The 21,135-nt window shown below is 35.6% G+C and overlaps 1 protein-coding gene across 2 annotated transcripts in view; it reads right to left on the bottom strand.

Moving 5' to 3' along the window:
* Window positions 1-21,135, bottom strand: part of LOC121407151 (Y+L amino acid transporter 2-like) — a 45,655-nt gene that overhangs the window by 24,139 nt on the left and 381 nt on the right. Inside the window, exon 1 of one of the 2 annotated variants that reach the window (XM_041598093.1) lies at window positions 20,645-21,135. This exon is cut by the window's right edge and continues 381 nt beyond it. In XM_041598093.1, the coding sequence (XP_041454027.1) occupies window positions 20,645-21,135 (491 nt within the window). Of the gene's footprint in view, window positions 1-1,995; window positions 2,738-20,644 lie in introns of those variants that run through there. The other variant, XM_041598092.1, reaches the window with a different exon arrangement.

The raw sequence follows: 21,135 nt of genomic DNA, 5'->3' as shown, positions 1-21,135 counted from the left end.
GTTCATGGTTTATTATCATGTCAATCACCTCACTCACCCGGCAGAGGGTTAACAACGCAAGGAAGTTGAAGACAGAAAATCGAACAAGCACTAGTCACAACATCTTCGCACGAAGAAAATAAAGGATATCAAACGAGCATCAATGTCACCCATTTTTCTAAAAATGAAATTCCAAGTTACACTTATATTAGGATTCTAAAAAGGTCAAAATAATGGGAGAGTATTTTTTTTTTGGGGGGGGCAAAGTATTTGAAATTCAATTTAAAGGATTTTTTTCTCTCTAAATATTAAGGTTTTAATTTGTTTATAAATTATCATCTGTATTGTGTACATCACTATTTTGTGAACATGGCATACCCTTTATTATATAACTGCCTCATCTTACTTCAAATTTTCATAAAATTTCATGGGATTTCATGTGATGTACCTCTCATTCTATTCAACTCAATTTGACGTTGGTGTTAATTTGGTCTTCTAAGCACGTATTTAGTTCCTCATTCATAGTATATTCGAACTCGTAGCTTGAATTCGATATTTCCAGACCATACGATGTAGAAAGTGACCACGCCAAGTTGACCATTCACAATCACACTCTACGTGTACTTCCAACTTTTAGTATTAGTCAAGGAGTGATGTGGTCTATTGAATTTTTATCTCACTGCATCGGACTATAGACAGTATAGTGGTACACACGTCTGTCTTATCATGGACCTATTTCAAATGAGTCCGTGGTCTAATGGTATTGCTTATTGTTCCTTTAAAAAAAGAAAACAAATCAAAGAAACGATTTAGTGCTATTGCTGCAAGTTTTCTTTCGGAAGTCATAGTTTTGTATTATTGATTCGAAAATGAATATAATCGCAATGCAAGATCACGGTTGCTTAATGTTGACATGCAGGTCTTGGCACTCCTAGTACATAGTAGATTACTGTTGAATTCGGGTTTGATCATGACCCCGAAGTAAAGGAATTTTTATTATGTCCGGTCACAGCTTGACCCCAGACTGCGATTCTGTGTGTTGAATTCCTCCAATGCGAATATTACCTGAAACTATGGTGGATAAACTCACAGACCTCCACTCCAAGGTGATTTGGGGATTCATGTTTGCATTTATACGTTTTCCATGAATTCTTTTGAAATCAAATCGAGATTACCATTCCTGGATTCGTTATTGAATGTATTCAGCAAACTAAATCAGCTCTTACTAAATCATTGGCAGAGATTTCCTTTTATGTGTGACAGGGGTGAGTGAATGAGAAAAAGTAGTTACAATAGGAAATTCTGGTATAGAGATCAGAAGGAAATTCATTCAGTCTCTGAGAATGAGTAACTTTTATCATTCGTGGTTTCATTCAAAGTTCACGGGCCCGAAATCGTATTCTTGACTTTGGAATGCTAATTGGCATCCCATGTAGAACAAAATTACGAGCCCGCGTCAGTCCAAAGTTCTTGTAAGTACCACATGTTTTTGAGCAGGATGTTGAATATCAAGAGATGATGCAATCTTTTAACTCATCACTCGTCATAAACGAACTTGATACATTACTAGAACTCTATACCAAAATCTGTAATTATCGTTCTTCATGACGACATATATACTTCGATTCTTTCATCAATTAGAGTCAACACCATCACAAACATCATCATCACAGCTATCAACAGTCATCATCATCATCATCACCACCAGCAGCATCAACAGCACAAAGAAACCACCATCTTCAGCATCAGTAACCAACGGCCACCAACATCTACAACACAGCACTGTCACAACATTGCAGACAATTATTTATTGATCTAAATTTTGGATTTTATCAATATCAATAAATCATCAAAAACCAAATAGATCAAGAACTATATTTATATAAGCCTGGCTTGGGTCTGACTAATAATAAAGGAAATATGATAGATGTACATAAACTTAAGTTAAATGTTGATTCAATCAAGGAGATCTCCTTGATTCAATTTACATCTTGTCAACTTTTAAACCTAGCTTACCTAAGCAGATAATAGCCATCAATCTCACAAAGCCATCGGGTGGAGGACAATCTTCTATCTGGTAGAAAGGTTGTATCACATAGTAGGCAAAGGTGAGAGCCACAATTGTTTGTCCAGTCGGGTTGATGATGATCAATGTCACCCACAACAACAAAAAAGCTGGAAGCTCTCCAAAGCAGGCCATGATGTAGGCATATTCCCCACCACTTCGGGGAATAGTGGTGCCCAATTCGGCGAAACACAACGCACCGATCAAAGAAAATATACCAGATATCACCCAGACAAGCATGGACATCCCAACAGATCCAGCACTGTCGAGGACGCCCCTGGGTGATAGGAAGATTCCAGATCCGACAATGCAGCCGACGATGATTGTACTGCTGCTGAAAAGACCGATCTCGGCTTTCAAAGCAACACGGCTGTCGTCGGACGAGTTGCCGACGCTTTCGGGGCGAGCAGGCTTGTCGTCGGGTCCTCCATCAGAGGCAGAGATGGGAGCAGCTGTTTGCGAAGCATCGCCTCCACCACTTTGATCACTTTCCAGGACCATATTTCGTTGAATGTTACTCGGGCAAGTTAGTGCAAATACTGGAGATAAAACTACAATTTAATGTTACTGCAATTGGACTTTTTATCGGTTTATCAACGCTTATCTGATGTTAGTGTTTACTCTGAGTATATCAAACGTACAAAACCGGCACAAGAGCAAGAGTAAAGCAGTTCGCCACGTGGAAAAAGCGCGTATAAAATACTATGTCAACAAATCTCCGTATATGCATATCATACACACGCAGCACAATGAATGAATGGATGCAGTACAACAGTGGAATTCCATGCAGCTCGTTTTGCTCCGTGTGTCTCATCCTCATAGCCTTGGTAACCAGTCGTTCTCCTTTAAACTATGCTGCGAGTTTTTGTGCGATTGCAAATCGGGTATCTCGGCAAATTATGTAATACCAAGAAGTTTGGTAGTACCATGGACCTACCACTCTTGAGTGGTATACAGGTCCATGGTAGTACCAAGGAGTAAAGTGATACCTCACAGGTAAATGTAATACATAGGCCTAAAATCATAAAGTCATAGTGGAAGAGACATGGGCAGGTGCAAACTTTTGTTACTCACACGCTCGGGAAGATGATTTACAACCCCCTCCAATGAAAAGCATGTTGAATGGATCTCAGTTTGTATATAAAGGACAAGTCCACCCCAACAAAAACTTGATTTGAATAAAAAGAGAAAAATTCAAAAAGCATAACACTGAAAATTTCATCAAAATCGGATGTAAAATAAGAAAGTTATGGCATTTTAAAGTTTCGCTTATTTTCAACAAAATAGTTATATGAACGAGCCAGTTACATCCAAATGAGAGAGTTGATGACATCACTCACTCACTATTTCTTTTGTATTTTATTATATGAAACATGAAATATTTTGATTTTCTCATCATTGTCATGTGAAATGAAGTTTCATTCCTCCCTGAACACGTGGAATTCCATTATTTTAACATTTTGTGCTTCAGGCAAGGAGGTCATAATCGTCAAATTCGTAAAAATTGAAATATTGTATAATTCAAACAATAACAAAACAAAAGAAATAGTGAGTGAGTGACATCATCGACTCTCTCATTTGGATGTAACTGGCTCGTTCATATAACTTTTTTGTTGAAAATAAGCGAAACTTTGAAATGTCATAACTTTCTTATTTTACATCCGATTTTGATGAAATTTTCAGTATTGTGCTTGTCTGATTTTTCTCTATTGATTCAAATCAACATTTTTCTGAGGTGAACTTAACCTTTAAAATACATTGCGGGTGGGGTCGCCATCCTAAAGACCATCGATGCTGTCCTATAAGACCTTCGGGTATAAAGTCAAACGTCATGAGTAGGTGGTTTATTATACGTCTAGCGGGTTTGCCCCCCCCCCCCCCCAGGTCCCGTCATTTTTACTGAGGTATATTAATAAAATGGGACATAACCGAAGATATAGGGCGGATGGGCAAGAACAGGGGACATCTTTTCTGATTTTCTTTTTTTTATTACGTAACACAGCAAAACCACTGTTAAAAGCTGTTTTCTATATGAACTTTACAGAAGTTGTTGAAAAATAAACATTGAAAAATAAACAACCATGATGATTAAAGGGATGGACAGGGCTGAAAATATCTATATCTCAATAAATAGAGTAAAATTCACAAAGAAAAATGCTGAAAATTTCATCAAAATCGGATAAAAAATAACGAAGTCATTATGTGAAAACAGTTATATGCACATCGTCTTAAATATTCATTAGGTGGGCTGACGATGTGCCTCCCCACTTTCCTTTTTGTTATGTTATTACATGAAATCATAAATGTTTCATTTTTTCATACATGTGTAAATGTGTCTCCATTATGATGAAATAAGTTGCAGCAATAATTAACAAAATGCACTTAATCAGTTGTCAATCCAACTGTTTTAGTTCTTGGTAGAAATTTTTAGAATAAACATAATTATTTTCGTATAATAAAATACAAAAGAATACGTGAGGATAAGACATCTAATGAATATTCATGAAGACATGCCTGGAACTGTTTCAGCGGAATAATGCAAATCTTTAAAATTCAATAACTTTGTTATTTGTGATCCGATTTTGATTAAATTTTCAGCATTTTGCTCTGTTAATTTTATTGAGATATAAATATTTCCAGCCTGGACCATCCCTTTAATAATTCATTGAACAAGATTTTAAAAAATTAAACTTAAATGTAGGCCTAAATAAATGATTTAAACAGTCTTTATTCTGCATGTGCAGAGAAGAGCAGCACCCCCCCCCCACCGCAACTGCCTTCAGCGTTTTAAACAATAAACACGCATTTCCACTGTTACATTGCAGCTCGGCCATAATTTTAAACATGAAATGAAAACAGGACTTTCGGCCTATTCCCTCACTTTCTGAAAACCCTATAGACTTTCCTACATCTGCATGAGCACAATGATTATGACATAATAATGATACATGAGTCACCACTCCCACCAGCACTCAGATTTCCGACAATCCTTCACATGGGCCGATGAATCGAGGGAAGGCGACCCCCGCCTCTTCGGTAACCTTTGCTATAAAGGGGAATGAAACCTCTAAAATAAGTAGGCTTGTGTCAAAACAGAAAAATCACAGAATAAGAACAAAGAAAGTTTGAGAAAAATCGAACAAATCATGAGAAAGTTGCAATATTGCAATCACTAATGCTATGGAGATCCTCCCATTGGCAATGCGACAAGGATGTGTGATGTCACATGTGAACAACTTTCCCTTTGATGGACTATGAAATACCCTAAAAATGTCTCTTTCTGCTTTTTCTTGTGATAATACAAACTCTTTATACACGTTGTATTCTTTAAAAGTCTGTATTACATGCCCTCCTGTAGAAAGAACTGATCTAATGATACAATTGAAGTTAAATATAATTTATGGGGAGAGTTGTTCACAAGTGACATCACACATCTTTGTCGCATTGCCAATTTGAGGATCTCCATAGCATTAGTGATCGCAATATTCAAATGCTCATAACTTCCTCATCATCAAACTTTCGTTGATTTGTTTCTTTGATTTTTCTGTTTTCACACAACCTATCTTGTTCCAAATGTTTCATTCTCCTTTAAGTGACACCACCAAACTTTGATTTTCTTTTATGTAAATGTACGCCCCCCCTCCTTCCATATCAACTGCTCTATCTATAACGCCATACGAGTCACACTTGTTTTTTTTATAGCTCTATGGTTTATGAAAAGTACTACATTCTGAAACAAATGAATAGTTGTAGTGAGCCCTCTACGGAGAAAAACCACTTAGTTCTGCCTGCGAATGTCGAGTCCAGATGAATGGACAATTTCATGACGTCAGAGTACGTCACATTCATTGCGGCAATATGGTCGTAGTAAATTTCTGAGAATCGGGTCACTCCGATCGCCGTAATTATGTGGCTGTACAAAACATTCATCTATGGAGTTATACTGTACAAAACAGAAACTACATTTGCACCATTCATCGCTATGCTCTGTGCATTTACTGATGAGGAAATACTAATACATGCGTAGGCGCATGGTTATACTTACATACAATAATACAAGGTAGAAATAGTATGGTCAAGCCCCTAACTGTAGAGTACATGAGTAAATGAAAGAGCCTTGTTATACATCATGTATATACAAATAGACACCCAAATTCGAAACTGATAAGAATTAGACTGAAATCAATTTCCCAGAATTTTATTGATTTACTTATCTTTTCCGTTCTACCGGGCATTTCAAATCCGAAAGGCCATGAATGAGATTTACCAGCTCGACCCCCAATTGATATCAATTTCATATTGAGATTAATATTACACTTATTGATTTTATTATAATCATAAAAAGCCATTTAGGCCTATCTGATATTTACTTCTTCTGTGTTTTTGTTTTATGTGTGTTGGTTTTTTTTTTTTTGGGGGGGTTCTTTAAATATTTTGATTGTTACAGCTCGCTTCGCTCGCTCCAAAGTGTTTTTGAGGTGCATGCACACAATAAAATCATGCTACATGTAAAAGGATTTTGCCTATCACGTTTTACTTTGATATTTGCATTCTGGGGATATACTGTTAGGTTTGCAGTCAGAAAATATTGCCCTTTATTTATTACCAATAAACCATCTTGAATTGACATTCAATAAATTTTACTGGTTCTAAAATGACATACTGCCTTTCCACCTTTGCTTCAAGTAAGAATAAACCATCTGTGCTATTGTGGCGTTGATCAGATTTTACACCACCACTACTAGTACTACTAAACAATATTTATATCTGTATTTGTAGTTGTAGTTGTTTATAATAATAATATATACGTGTATGGAAATTGTTGCATCCAAAGGAACTATTGATGCGCTAGCGCCATGAGCGTCTCTGGACGGTGTGCGCTCAATAAGATATCACAATAATTTATTATTTACAGTATTACTACATGTACTACCACTTCTACTACTACTATACGAGATGTAGAAGTAGTAGTAGTACATGTAGAAGTAGTAGAAGTAGTAGTATTAGTAGTAGTAGTAGTAGTAGTAGTAGTAGTAGTATAGTAGTAGTAGTAGTATTAGTAGTAATACATGTAGAAGTAGTAGGAGTAGTAGTAGTAGTAGTAGTGGTAGTAGTATAGTAGCAGTAGTAGTAGTAGTAGTAGTAGTAGTATATAGTAGTAGTAGTAGTAGTAGTATTAGTAGTAATACATGTAGAAGTAGTAGGAGTAGTAGTAGTAGTAGTAGTGGTAGTAGTATAGTAGCAGTAGTAGTAGTAGTAATATTAGTACTGTGAAATATTCATAAAGAGAAAGACGAGGCTTGTAAAGAGAACAATTTAATTTATTTAAAAAAGGCTTGTTTTCATTTAATATTAAGTGAGGAAGGTTGACATGCCGTATCAAGCTTTTACAAATCAGACACGTAACTCGTTTTGATCGAGGCCCATGTGCACCTTCGCGCCCTTTTGACTCATCGATCTTGTATTATGAATTATAATTGTTTTCCAAATAAGGAGAGAAGCTTATTATTTTCCACACACCCACCATAATTATAACTTCCCGTGGGAAGGTCATAAACTTGACTCACCTTTATTCCATCATTTTCGGTGTGATATTATTTTAATGAGTGCGTTTTATTCATCCTGAATTTGGAGGTAAAAAGTAACGAATGAAAACCTTACGTCCATCTTTAAAAACCCACCCCCACCCCTCCCCCCCCCCCCCTTTCAGAACTTTGCACCTAGAGATACCATGGAGATACGAACGGGCAAACGTCTTGGAGGTCGTTAATTCGCAAGATGGGTACAGAAAATTTAGTTTAATTTCAATAATAAAACAACTGAACATGTACAAAAGACACATACATAGTCATAAAAAACATGATTGGGGAAAAATACGAATAATTATTATGTACAAACATATCCCAAAGTATGAAAGCCATGATAAGTAATAAAGTAGAACGAGTAAGGTTGGATTTGAGTGAAAGGGCGAATAGGGACCGATGGATGTTGGCAGCAGCAACAAAATCGTTTGTTTTTATTGGTGGAATAGGTTGGAATTGGATTGCGATCCCCTTGATTAAAAAATTCAATTCATATAAAAACTGTTTGCACAAAACGTCCATTAATGTGGTCAATGCATATATGTATTTGCCTGAAGTCAAACAAGCTTAAGCTGTACAGACGAGCTCATAATTATCTTTCACAATCACTACCTATGCCTAGTACAGATCAGCAGTGCCTACGTGCAGGCTAACATGACGCAGTATTAGTAGTCAAAGCAAGGGGAAACCCTTTTGAAATATAATATATCCGACTGAATAATGTGGAAATGTAGGAAGCTTCAAAGTCTCTGATAAAAATGTGACTGCGTAATACATAAGTAATGATAATAACAATAATAAGAATAATAATAGTGATAATAATAATAATAACAATACTAATATAATACTACTATATGAAAACTAATTTGCCATTAGTATCATTCATTTAAGTATAATTTATTATCATTAGTAGTAGTAGAAGTAGTAGTAGTAGTAGTAGTAGTAGTAGTAGTAGTAGTAGTAGTAGTAGTAGCAGCAGTAGTAGCAGAGGTAGTAGTAGTAGTAGCAGTAGTAGTAGTAGTAGTAGTAGTAGTAGTAGCAGTAGTAGTAGTAGTAGTAGTAGTAGTAGTAGTAGTAGTAGTAGTAGTAGTAGTAGTAGTAGTAGTAGTAGCAGCAGTGGTAGTAGTAGTAGTAGTAGCAGCAGTGGTAGTAGTAGAGTAGTATCATTATTTTTATCATCATCGTCATTATTGTTATTAAGTAAAATTCACGACTCTTGAGCTGAATAGAAGAGAAATACGAAAAAAAAAGTGTTTTTCTTTTTTTACGATACATGTATTCGAATAATGAGAAGCGAGGAAATATATATTCTGTTTTATGTTTAAATAATGTCACGAAACTGTCAAGGTCTTTATCATAAAACATCAGGTACTTAACGCCAATATTATAAAGATTTTGTAAACGCCTATAGTGAAACGCTGCTCAAAAATTTTATGCAACCATTGTTACTACATGTACACAAACTTTACAGCATTTGTTTAAAAGTTTAAACGACTTTTTAAATTCAGTAAAGATTAGATTATATATATATATGTGTTAAAGAATTATAGCACATGTTAATAGTTGTTAACTACTGTAACAGTTCATATTGTAAACTGCGAGAATAAACAGCGATTTTACTTGGTACACAGCAAAAACTGAGGTGTTAAACGGTGTATACATAGAGGACCACACCAGTTATTTTACACAGGTGTTAAATTGGTGGTGTTAGTTTTACACCTATAGGTGTTATTACAACACTTTTTTGTTACATTTACACTCTTTGGTGTTATATTTAATCTCTAGGGTGTAATTTTAACACGTCGGGGTGTGGTCCTCTATTAACACCAATTGGTGTCAGTTTTAACACCGCAGTTTTTACAGTGTATATACTAATAGCATGGGGGTTGGGGTCTGATATAATTTTTTGGAGTATTACGAACTCAGGGTGACCTATTCATTGAAAATGAATTACATTTGTGGTCAATTTGAAATTGATTATATGACGAAGGAATGGATATGTTTTGCATACCACAATAAAACAATGAGAGTATGGCTAGCTCGTGACGAAAGATCAATAAAAGTGGCGGGATAAATGGGTCACCCAACGCTTGTTTTCTTTTCCCCTCACGAGCAACATCTTACATATTTCTACACACCTACATGTCTACTACTACTACTACTACTACTACTACTACTATCTTCTCACAAAGTTGAGCAAAATGACAATGCGATTTGTTAATTACATTACGATGTCATCGCCTTGACATGAATTTCAGTGCTTTGCTTTATAAGAAATATTCAAACAAACTCTATACACAGGGAAAGATCTATTATGTATATCTTTCGATTTTATTAATAAAAGTATATCATAATATGGACAAGTGCACTATCTTCAATTTTCTACTTTATTGCAAATATGTATGTAACGCAAAAGTCGCAAATACAAAAAAAAAGTCATGACACGATACTAAAAATGGAACACCAGCTTTACACACACACAAAAAAAAAGGCGCGCTATTGACACCTGGTCCTGAACAAAAGCGATTCTGGATCTGAACCGCATCAGCCGCGAAAGAACCAAATACATCTCTCATACAAATTCGTGTTTTGAGAAATTATGCTCACTTGCAAAAAGCAGTTTCTATAGAATTCTCTTTTTTATACCGATATGGATAAACGGATTGCATATTTCGAATTCATACTGAAAAACAACATTATCGGGAAGACTACTGTAAGGACGGTTCAAAGCGCAGTATATTTTTCGACAAGTATATGGGTTAATGATTTTCAAAAAAAAAACGCCATAAACATCCTAAGGAATGACAGACAGTGAATCACGCCATCAAAAGTCGTATAATGCAATTTGAACGGATGGAAATCCTGAACGGCAGAGAAGCCTCTCCACATCAGCAAAAATAGGACCAAAATCATGGACATGAAAACAACAAGAGACTGACGTTTGGTATATTTTTGTAAAATAAACCATAATTTTACTTGAAATTAAAAATGAAGGTTCAGCGATTAAGGAGGAAGTTCACCACAATCTTACTTCACATATAATCAAATCTTTAAAAAAATCTCTGGGATACGATTTATGGGAATCGCTGCCAATTCCTTCCATTACATTTGTATTGAGGCCTTAAATATTAATTTGTTCTACAATCTACACTGCGTCCAAGAAAATGGAAATCGAGTCTTCTTAACATCGATCTCTTTCTTTCAACTGGATTATATATATATATATATCCCCCCCCAAAAAAAAGGACAAAAAACGGGAATTTGATCATGACGGATTAACAATGAGTGAGTTACGACGAAATCCAGCATGGTGATACAAAAAAAAGTTTTCTGATCGCGTTCGAAACAAAAAAGAAAACATCGTATTTTCTGAAATTTCTCTTTTCGTGCCTTTTCACAAGTGAATCTTGAATCATCATTGTAATAATGATTGCTACAGTGTATTGTAATCGTGGCTGTGATTAGCATTCGTGATTCTATTCATGTTCTAGTTTGGTTTCACACGTGCTTATAATTCGCCATTAGCCTATTTTTCCACTGGAATCTTCATTCAAATTACGATTTTTTTTTACCGTGTGAAAGGGCTATTCGTTTTATAGCTTCATTAGTTTGATCTTAAAAGTTTCACAGGTGACCCATCAGAAAGCCAGATTCCAGCTCGGTGAAGATCCTATGTTAGTTCGTACACGACAACGTGGTCTCGAACGCCATTCACCAAGGTCCTTTCCGACTGTCGACTATAGTAGATACCTTGGAGGGGGGTATTACATAATAATCATTGATCGAGTGTGGGTATCTTTTGTCACAAACCAGGAGTAACTCATCAACCTCAACTAAACAATGAAGTTACTTCTGTTTGTGTTCAGGAATGCATATTGTAAAAGAACCATAGGGGTTATACTCCATGAAAAGAAAGGTGTAGTTTGCTTTTTCCACTTTGCCTTTCAATGAAATGATTCGAACGGTAAATAAAAGTTAATGAGAATACTAGTCTACTTTATTGTATCAACCATCGGATCAATGCCGAACCTCTCGGTGACCCGAATAAAAAAATGACCAAGATGACACGGTTATACGGACAGACGGTCTGTTGTCTAACATTACCATGGCTTTAAAAAGAGGCAAGTTCACTCTGATAAGTTTGCTGTAAAAATAGGAGAAAGAAAATCCATTAACTCTTTGCATGCTGAATTAATTTTTGGCGGATAATAATGACAATCGTGTCCATGTTATTTTCTTTAATTCAAGGTATCCATATTGCACCATATACGTATTATTATTATCATATATAGATGTTATTCAAGAACTACTGCCTTTTATTAGCTTATCTAATTTGAAGGTAGGAGAGAAAACTAATTATTACGATTGTTGAATTTAATTGTACGAATGTGCAAAATTGCAAAATCAGCGCACAAAGGGTTAAAGATTAAAAAAGTTAGTAGTACATGTATTTGAAGTTTTGGATTCATGATGCCTCATGTGTTATGTTATATAAATAGCATAAATTTCAATTTTTTCATGGTTCGAGACGACTTATTTTTGTATTCTTGGTAGGTACGGGTGTGAAATGATTTGTCTATTGATATAAGGCACAGCAAAAACCACTTTCAATTATCTGAGAAAAGGACATTTTTTTTTACCATATATGTAGGAAAGTTGCTCGGATATGGCGTCACATTATCACAAAATCAAAATTCTATAATAACTTTTTATTCTTAAATGGATTTTTCTCAAACCTTCTGCAATATTTTTAATCATTTTTTCTGTAATTGTTACAATCATAATAGGTCCATGTTACAATAAACTTTTTGTCAGGGTGAACTTTTTCTATAATTTACTTGGTCTACTCTCAATTTACCATTTGGCCCTACCGTCACTTGGTTTAACACTCGCTTGGTCTAAGGTCTATTTCACCTCGTCAAGTTAGGCCTATCATTTGGCACGGTGTCAGGTTTGCAGATAAAAATTTCATTTTAATAATATACAGACAAGTATATAATGTTGATATTACATAAAATATCCGTAACCTTATAAGTAAAGGTGTTTTCAATGTCTGTTTCCAAATTCAAACTGGAACATGAATCATGATTGAAAACGTGATTACAAAACACGGATGTAATTTAAAAAACATAAATAAACAAGACTGCAGGGCTAATGGCTTTTAGACCAAAATTAGAAGACAACTGGAGCATAAGATGAATAACCAAGACCAAACGGAAAGTATATTAATATTTCGTATAATGTCGCTCTCATGCATAATCGATGGCAGATATTTTATATAATATAACAACCAATGGGACTGAATTATTAAAATAGGTATATAAAATATCGCTTGTCCGTACAGGTTTCTTTTGGGGGGGGGATTTATTGTGGTCAATGTCAAATGTGGGTTCTTTTTGACGAAACTGGTTGACCATGAAGGATGGGTTGCCATTTTCCTCTCGAAAATCTAACGAGGAAAATATAAGACCCAGCATGTTGAAATTTAATGGAAAGGGAGGAAAAAAAAGTTCCATCAAAACTGAATTCGAAATGATAGTTGTGAAACTTTTGAAATCTCAATTCACTTTCTATCCTCAAATTGATAATTTTGCTTAAAAATTTTGGTTTAAGTGTTCAGACTAGAAAACTGATCTGAACATTCAGATCAGTGGTCTCGAACCTTCAAGTTTTGTACACATAATTTCATATTTTTCCCATTATACTTCTAGCATTTTGTCAGCTCAACATTATGCTATGTGAAATATACTTTCCCATGATATTCAGCTAAGGAGGCAAGCAGTACCTTACAGAGATAAAGAGGAAACTATAAACTTTTGGTAAATACAAAACATGATATTATGGTGGGTTCACTGTATTAAAAAGTAAGATTGACAATTTGGGGAACATAAAGCAGGCGCGGATCCAGGTGGGGGGGCACGTGCCCCCCCCCCCCCCTTTGAGAAGCATTAAAACAGAGGTGTGCCCCCTCTTTAAAAATTGAAGATCTTTTTTATTTCTTCGGGTACGAAATACCCTTAATTTTTGGTTGAAGACTTTTTTTTCTTGTCATTTTTTTCGTAAAAAATCCCCCCCCCCTTTTTTGGAAAATCCTGGATCCGCCCCTACATAAAATATGAGACTTTTCAAACTTTCGTGGTTTTCTCAGATCGTGTACCGATTTGATTTACTTCGTAAATTTCTACCATGTCTACACACTTTTTTGTTGTAATTTCCCATGGGATTCATTCACCTTTAAAAAAATGTTTATCAGCAGAAATTATCGTTCATTTTCTCTCAAAAATTCAGACAAGTAGGGGGCCGATAATGGGATTCGGATTCGGAATTCGGAATTATTCGAAAATAAGTTTAAGGCGTTCACACAAATGCATCTTGAAATAAACATGACCAGTACAGGTAGTCCGTCAGTAAGATTGTATGTGGATTAAAAAGATCAAACATGAAATCGGCGATACTTTTGATAATTCAGAATTCATCATTGTGATGTAAAAAAAGAAAAACAATACAGGAGAAGAACGCAAATGGGGTCGACTGCTGTCTGATTCGTTCATACAATAATTAGCTGACTCACATGTTTACTTGACATGCATGTACTACCAAGAGAACCATAAAATTATATTATTCCTTTTGTAATGAAATAATTTGTAATCGATTTCTTGCTGGTCGGTACTATTGCCATGATTTGAGCACATGATTAAAACATGCACCATTGTCATGATATCTTGTCTTTGAGGCAAGTTCCGGTCATTTTCAGCTGGAAAATGGACAAGGCAAATGGAAAGGGAAACAAACAATGAGGGAGGAATGGAGGGATGAGATAGGTATTAAAATGCGATACTATCGGAAGCTTGGAAGTTCAGTAAGATGATGTGACAGTCCATGCACAGACTCCTAACACCTAAGTCCATGCAGGACAAGAAACGGTTTATACCACACTGTAAAAACTGCGGTGTTAAAACTGACACCAATTGGTGTTAATAGAGGACCACACCCTGAGGTGTTAAAATTACACCCTAGAGATGAAACATAACACCAAAGAGTGTAAATGTAACAACAAAAGGTGTTGTAATAATACCTATAGGTGTAAAACTAACACCACCAATTTAACACCGGTGTAAAATAACTGGTGTGGTCCTCTATGTACACCGGTTAACACCACAGTTTTTGCTGTTCACCAGGGAGTTATACACTAGTCTAACCTACTCTTATATAAAAAAGTTTACAAGAAATAAAAGTTGGAAAGAAAGGCCTAAGAAACAGGAGAGAGAGAGAGGCCATGTTATGAACAGAGAATAGAGAGGAAATTTCCAAGAATTATCATTTTTACGTCTCGTTCTCATCGACTGAATGATTTATATCTGCTCTGATCACGTAACCATAGAGCTAATAGCTCCATAATGTAACCATAGAGCGTAATGATGTAACAACTATTTGGACCAAACATCAATTTTTCGTTTCTGCTTCTTTTCTTCATCATCCATTTTATCCAGCTTCTCGTTCTTAAACATTACGAAGCAATTCATGAAACAAATATTCAATGAATTTTAATGAAACCGTTATTAACTACTACAAATCTTGTTTCTGATTGGCTGAAGGCAAAATTACTTTTGAATATCACTGACAAATCTTCTCATGAAAAGCTCTCCTGGTCACATCGGTGCACTGGAGAGAGCAGCTGCTGCTGATGAGTATAATCATATCACAGAAATCCCAAATAAAAATTAAGTATATAGATAGTCGAGGTCACGGCAAGTATCCATCGAATACGCAGATCTGATCAGCCGTCTTGTGCATTTTTGAAGATCAAAATTGTTTATAATTCTTGGACTCATGTTTTAAAATAAGACTAAACACCCATGCTCCTATTTCTAACGATTTCAAATTTTTTCTGCATTGATAGGCGATCAATATAGACGAGGTTATGTTTTGCATGAATTAATGGATCTCTTTTATCAGATCAACTGACTGCCGAAACAATATGTCTAGCATGTCTAGTCGCATATATACAGTGTACAACCAGGAGGGCACCAAGTATTTTTTATTTATTTATTTATCACTGCATTGTGAAGAATTATTTTGGTGATGGAGGAAAAATAAATAAGAGAGAAGGGTGAAATTCGATAACATTCTCAAATCACAAAAGTTTTAATTTTTGTAATAAAACGTCGAAATTGTTGCTCACAACTTCATTTTATGCGATACGCCATATTTAACCCCCTCAAATTTTTTGGCTCATTATGCCACTGGTACCAATATAGGAATGACTATCTTTTGGGGTGGTTCGAGGTGTCGTGTCACATGACACGCTGACGCCACTGGTGTGTAAACGTACACGACTTTGGGAGGCGGAGCCTTTAATACACCATGAAGAAGGTACAACTTTCACAATCCAAGTTGTTATATAGACAATTGCGGTGTCACATGACTGAGATACTACATTACATGCAATTAAAACTTAACTAAAATGTAATTAACGTTGCCATGAGATGTGAATTAGATACATTTTCTCAAAAATGAAGACATATTACTGAAACATAGCGAATAAACTAATCATTCGATATGGATATCAGAAAAGTATAAGATCTACTAAATAATATTTACAAAATGAATTGGTATTGTATCAATTTATATCAGTGAAGCTTCACATAAACCTAGAAGAAAAAAGAGAATATATTTGAAAATATGAATACTCTAATTAATCTCATGGCTTTCTTCGAATGACCCTTACAATGTATTATGTCCAGGATGTATATTTGTCATATCTTGCAACGGTCATTTCTTCCAGGCCATATTACGTCATTCATTCTCGGAATACTTTTCCGCACCGCTCTGCCATTAACACCAAGGGGTCAGAAACATTCCTTCTTCAGTTTCATCATGGTTTCATGATACTCATTTTAATGTAGATAATGATAATTATATAGGCCTACATGATTGGAGATGCGTGCACAGGTCTCTTATCAATGGTTCCCTGAAAGACGATTTCCCAAGTACTATATACAGAATAAAACTAAAACAAATAGATAAAAAGGAATAGGCCTACTATCTAGGAGTGTACAAATAAATACAGAAAAAGAATGCATTTCATTCAAATTTGATATGAATGATTTACTGGGAAAACTTTGTTAATTAGTCATATTTTGACACGGACCTATTAATTCAACATGAGGGGCATATGGCAAATTTTCAAAAGACCCGAATAAGCGAAAGAAGCAAGCAAAAGTTGCGACCTTTTTAAAGTGAAAATCTCATCATTTCGGCTGTGAGTGTGACCTGTCGAATATCAAATTTAATTTTAAACCTTGTTGATTTTACATATAAATCTAAAAAGATTTAAATTTAAACCTTTTGAGATTTTAAAGGTATAAATCCTAAAAATTTGAAATAAATCCATCATTCGACTGGTCACTACCCACAGCCGATCTGGATTTATTAAATGTGTAACACTTTGCAATATCGTATGGTAATTTCTTTTCGAAAGGGCAGTTTGTTATGATTAGAAACGGGCAATCTGGGAAAAAAAAAACTTATGCGAGGGTCAATGATAGAGAATTGAATGAGGTTATGGTAGGTAATTTGTTATCTAAATGCATACGTATATTACCACCAACGATAATTAAAATTAGGCCAATGCTTTGAGGGAAACGGGGAGGCGGTGGGGGGGCTTCAAAGCACGTTCCGATAATTATGTTCCAACATAAACTTGCAATGCACATGAAACATTACAAATTATGGAGTTATATTTCCATTTCATCGACCTGTAAGTCTGGACCAGCAGTAAAAATGGGGTGAGTGGCACTGGACATACCATCCCTTCATCATCGATGTCTCGATATAATGTTGTTACAAGGTGACAATCAACGCGACCGATCTTGATTGGAATGAGGCTGTACCAATAAAACATGGAGAAGGACGTAGACAACTATATGTAGCCATATGCCTCCAATGCATTTGTAATTTTCATTTATGGGATTCGACATTTGAACACGAAACACGTACTATATACTACGAATGCTGCTGTTACTACAAAATGTCATCAATTTTCATTTCAAATTCTAAAAAGTGGGAGCTGCGTGTCATGACAATGTACAATTTTGGTCGGGGGGGGGGGTCACGCGCCCCAGTCCGGCCCCTGTACCAATCCCCTCCCCCCCCAAAAAAAAAAAAAAAAATCCTGAATAATAATACAATACAAAACAAATTAAAGTTCGATATTGGTCAAAATCTTCTTTGTAAATAATGTGTACGAGGATCACATGTATATACATGTACAAGATTTCGAGTTGTTGGAGAAAGGGGACGTTTCATCCACACGGTTGAGGGGTTAATGACTTCTATGGATCTACCATGTCCAATATGACATCAAGTTCACCGTGTACCAACATGGTAGGTTATATATAGTCCTAAGGTTCCAAAAACAAAAAATGCTAACATACAGATCATGACGTGGACCAAAATACATGCCCAGTATAATTTCATATGCATACAAACATAGAAAAATGGGCTTGCAACTTTGGAAGTTCCTCGATCAAGAGAGGAAAATGAAAAGGGAGAAAAAAGGGGAGGAAGGATTATGAGGGGTTTTGTGTCAAAACTCAAAAGAGTTAACAATTTCGGTCATCTCTTCCTGTCCTAAATTCATTGAGTATTATTAAGTATTAAATAATTGTAAATGTTCGTAATTGTGGTAGATTTCTATTATTACCTTTACTTAGATATGAAATGTAGGCCTATGACCCTATGTATTACGATTTTGTGTTGAAATTCCTGTATTTGAAGCGCTTAGAAACACTCGTTGAACGCGCTATACATATTGCAACGTATTAATAGTATTTATATTTATCATTGTTATTTTCGCTCGCTCGCGACATTTGTGAAATTTGTCCCATTATATGCCAAATTTTACTTAAGGCTCAATGCGCCAGTGTGTTCTAATAAGGCTACTTGTTTTTCATCAAAATCATAAACCCTAATCGAAAAGGTGTATTATAGAAATAATATACTTACATTTTGATATATCATAATTGGGCAATCTGCCAAGGGATGTAGGCCGACTGTAACAATATTCATTCCATGGTTAAATGATTAACACTGGATCGACATTGATAATTCAGATACCGGATAAAAAAAATTCAAATGAAAAAAAAACCCTTCATGGTGGTGACACAAAATGCAAAACAGGAAGAAAAATAACATTTACCAATACAGATGTATATAGAGCATGATCATGATACGTGATCAGAGGAACAATGACAAAATGGTGTACTAAAAGATTTTTTATCTATTTGACTTAGCACAGGAAACAATATTCATTCCATGATTAGAAGTCAAATTTTTAAAAAAATGTTCATGGTGATGACTAACATTGCCAATCAGGAAGAGAAATAAGATTGGTTTGATGTACCACCAAATCATTAAAAGGTGGAACAATATTGAAAAATATATAACAAGACAGGTAGGTTTTTGCCCCATTATTATCTGTTTCGAATCGCATAATATAGATAAAATAGATATTTCGTTTAAAATCTTTCTTAATATCTGTCTTAATCGTAATTGATATTGATAATATATTGATCTGTGGAAAGAGACCACCTCATAGTATACGCTTTTTGGAGAGTACTTCTTCAAGGTTCAAGGTCTATTTAAATATTTCGATCAATAATGGGATTTCATTTAATGTACTTTCATCCAGTTAAGCTTGACATAGGCCCGTATTCTGAAGTCAGGTTTAACCATAGGTCCATGGTTTAACTTAGACCATGGTCTAACTCTGTGCTAAAATTATGGGGAGACAAAAGTGTCAAAATTATTATTAATTTATATGTTTCTTATATTTACTGTGCTCTTTCCTGATTCATCGATGGTGAAGACAATCATCTATTTATACTTCCTACACAATTATGAACGATTTGAGAGCCACATGAACTGGAATATGATATCTCTACTGTTAGTGATTTATGTAACAATCGACTATCCATACTTAAACCACAACTTTAAACCCGAGTTTATGTTAAACCCGACTTCAGAATACGGGCCATAGTATCGAAAATCTCTCTTTGTTTCTGTCACAATAATAATTGATCCGTAGAAAGATACATGTACAATTTCAGTCAGTTATATTTTCAGCTCGGTTAACGATCATTAACCCAAATGTATCCCTAAACAACAGGAAAATCAGAGTGACCTTCTGGCATGTTTCTCCAATTAAGAATAAATAGACTAATTGTGAGAAAACCTGAAAATCTAAATAATATTATCAAACTGGGAAGGAAATGCATGGGGTCAGCTTGCCCAGACTCTCGTGGAAAATTTTTACCTCGCCAACTGCGGTTGTTTTCCATTAAAATGAGATTGCCGATCGATGAATTCAAGGTAGTCCTATAATCGGGAAGCAAAAGTGACTTTTGCATGGTAACCATGGTGATATATGTCTTCATGATGAAATCCCTCATCGAGACCTCATCTTCCTAATCTCATGAAAGTCCTACTCCATCTCATTTTACTTCATCTCATGTGTAGTGATGGGGAGCATGAAGATAGAGAGTGGGAGAGGAGAGTATTCTCCTTCATTTAAACCTCTATAACTTGACCTTTCCATCCTTTCTATCTCCATGATCTCTATCCATAATTCTCCATCTTCTCCTCCTTCATATCACACATCGGGCAAACCCCGCACGCGTGCAAACCGGGTGAATCCGGTTTTGGGTATCGACATGTCGAGTTTTTTAGCCCAATAGAATGACAGTAATGACTAATGTCGAAGATTACTAAAGAATGGTTACACCATGTTTAATCATAATAGTTATCTTGAAATTATCAATCTTTCCCCAAATTTTTAAAACATTTTGGAACCTTTTGAAATATTTTGGAGAGTATATAATCACCGATCAATGTTTTCTCACATTGAATATAGTCTACACATTATGTAGGTAAATGTATCAATCAACATACCAACATAAACACGACAATATGAGGATGGGTATTTCCTAATGAAGAATATAATCAACTGATTACTTACTTATACACATTACAGCAAGAAGACGAACGAAAATATCTGGGGGTCCGCAGTCTGACTCGATGTAGAAGGGCTGAACGACATAATTTGCGAAAGTGAGCGCTGTGATGCTCTGCCCAGTTGGGTTGATGATGAGGAGAGTCACCCAGAGTAATATGAAGGCAGGTAACTCTCCGAAGGCCTTGAGGATATAGGCATATTCCCCACCAGATTTAGTAATGGTTGTACCAAGTTCAGCAAAACAGAGGGCTCCTATCAATGAAAACAGACCTGAGACTGTCCAGACAACAAGGGACATACCCACCGATCCTGAGTATTCCAAAACGGATCGGGGTGAGAGGAATATACCCGAGCCTACGATACAGCCGACGATCACAGTTACACAATTTAAGATTCCGACTTCGCGTCGAAGTCGGACTGGTTCGACGTCGCCCATCTGTTTACCTTTGGTGTAATATCCGTTTACTTCGTGAAGACACGGCTCCTGTGAGGTA

This window comes from Lytechinus variegatus, chromosome 2 (assembly GCF_018143015.1).
Source record: "Lytechinus variegatus isolate NC3 chromosome 2, Lvar_3.0, whole genome shotgun sequence".
Classification (NCBI taxonomy): Eukaryota; Metazoa; Echinodermata; class Echinoidea; order Temnopleuroida; family Toxopneustidae; genus Lytechinus; species Lytechinus variegatus.
The sequence above is the reverse complement of the archived record's forward strand: the minus strand, read 5'-3'. Positions and strand labels throughout refer to the sequence as shown.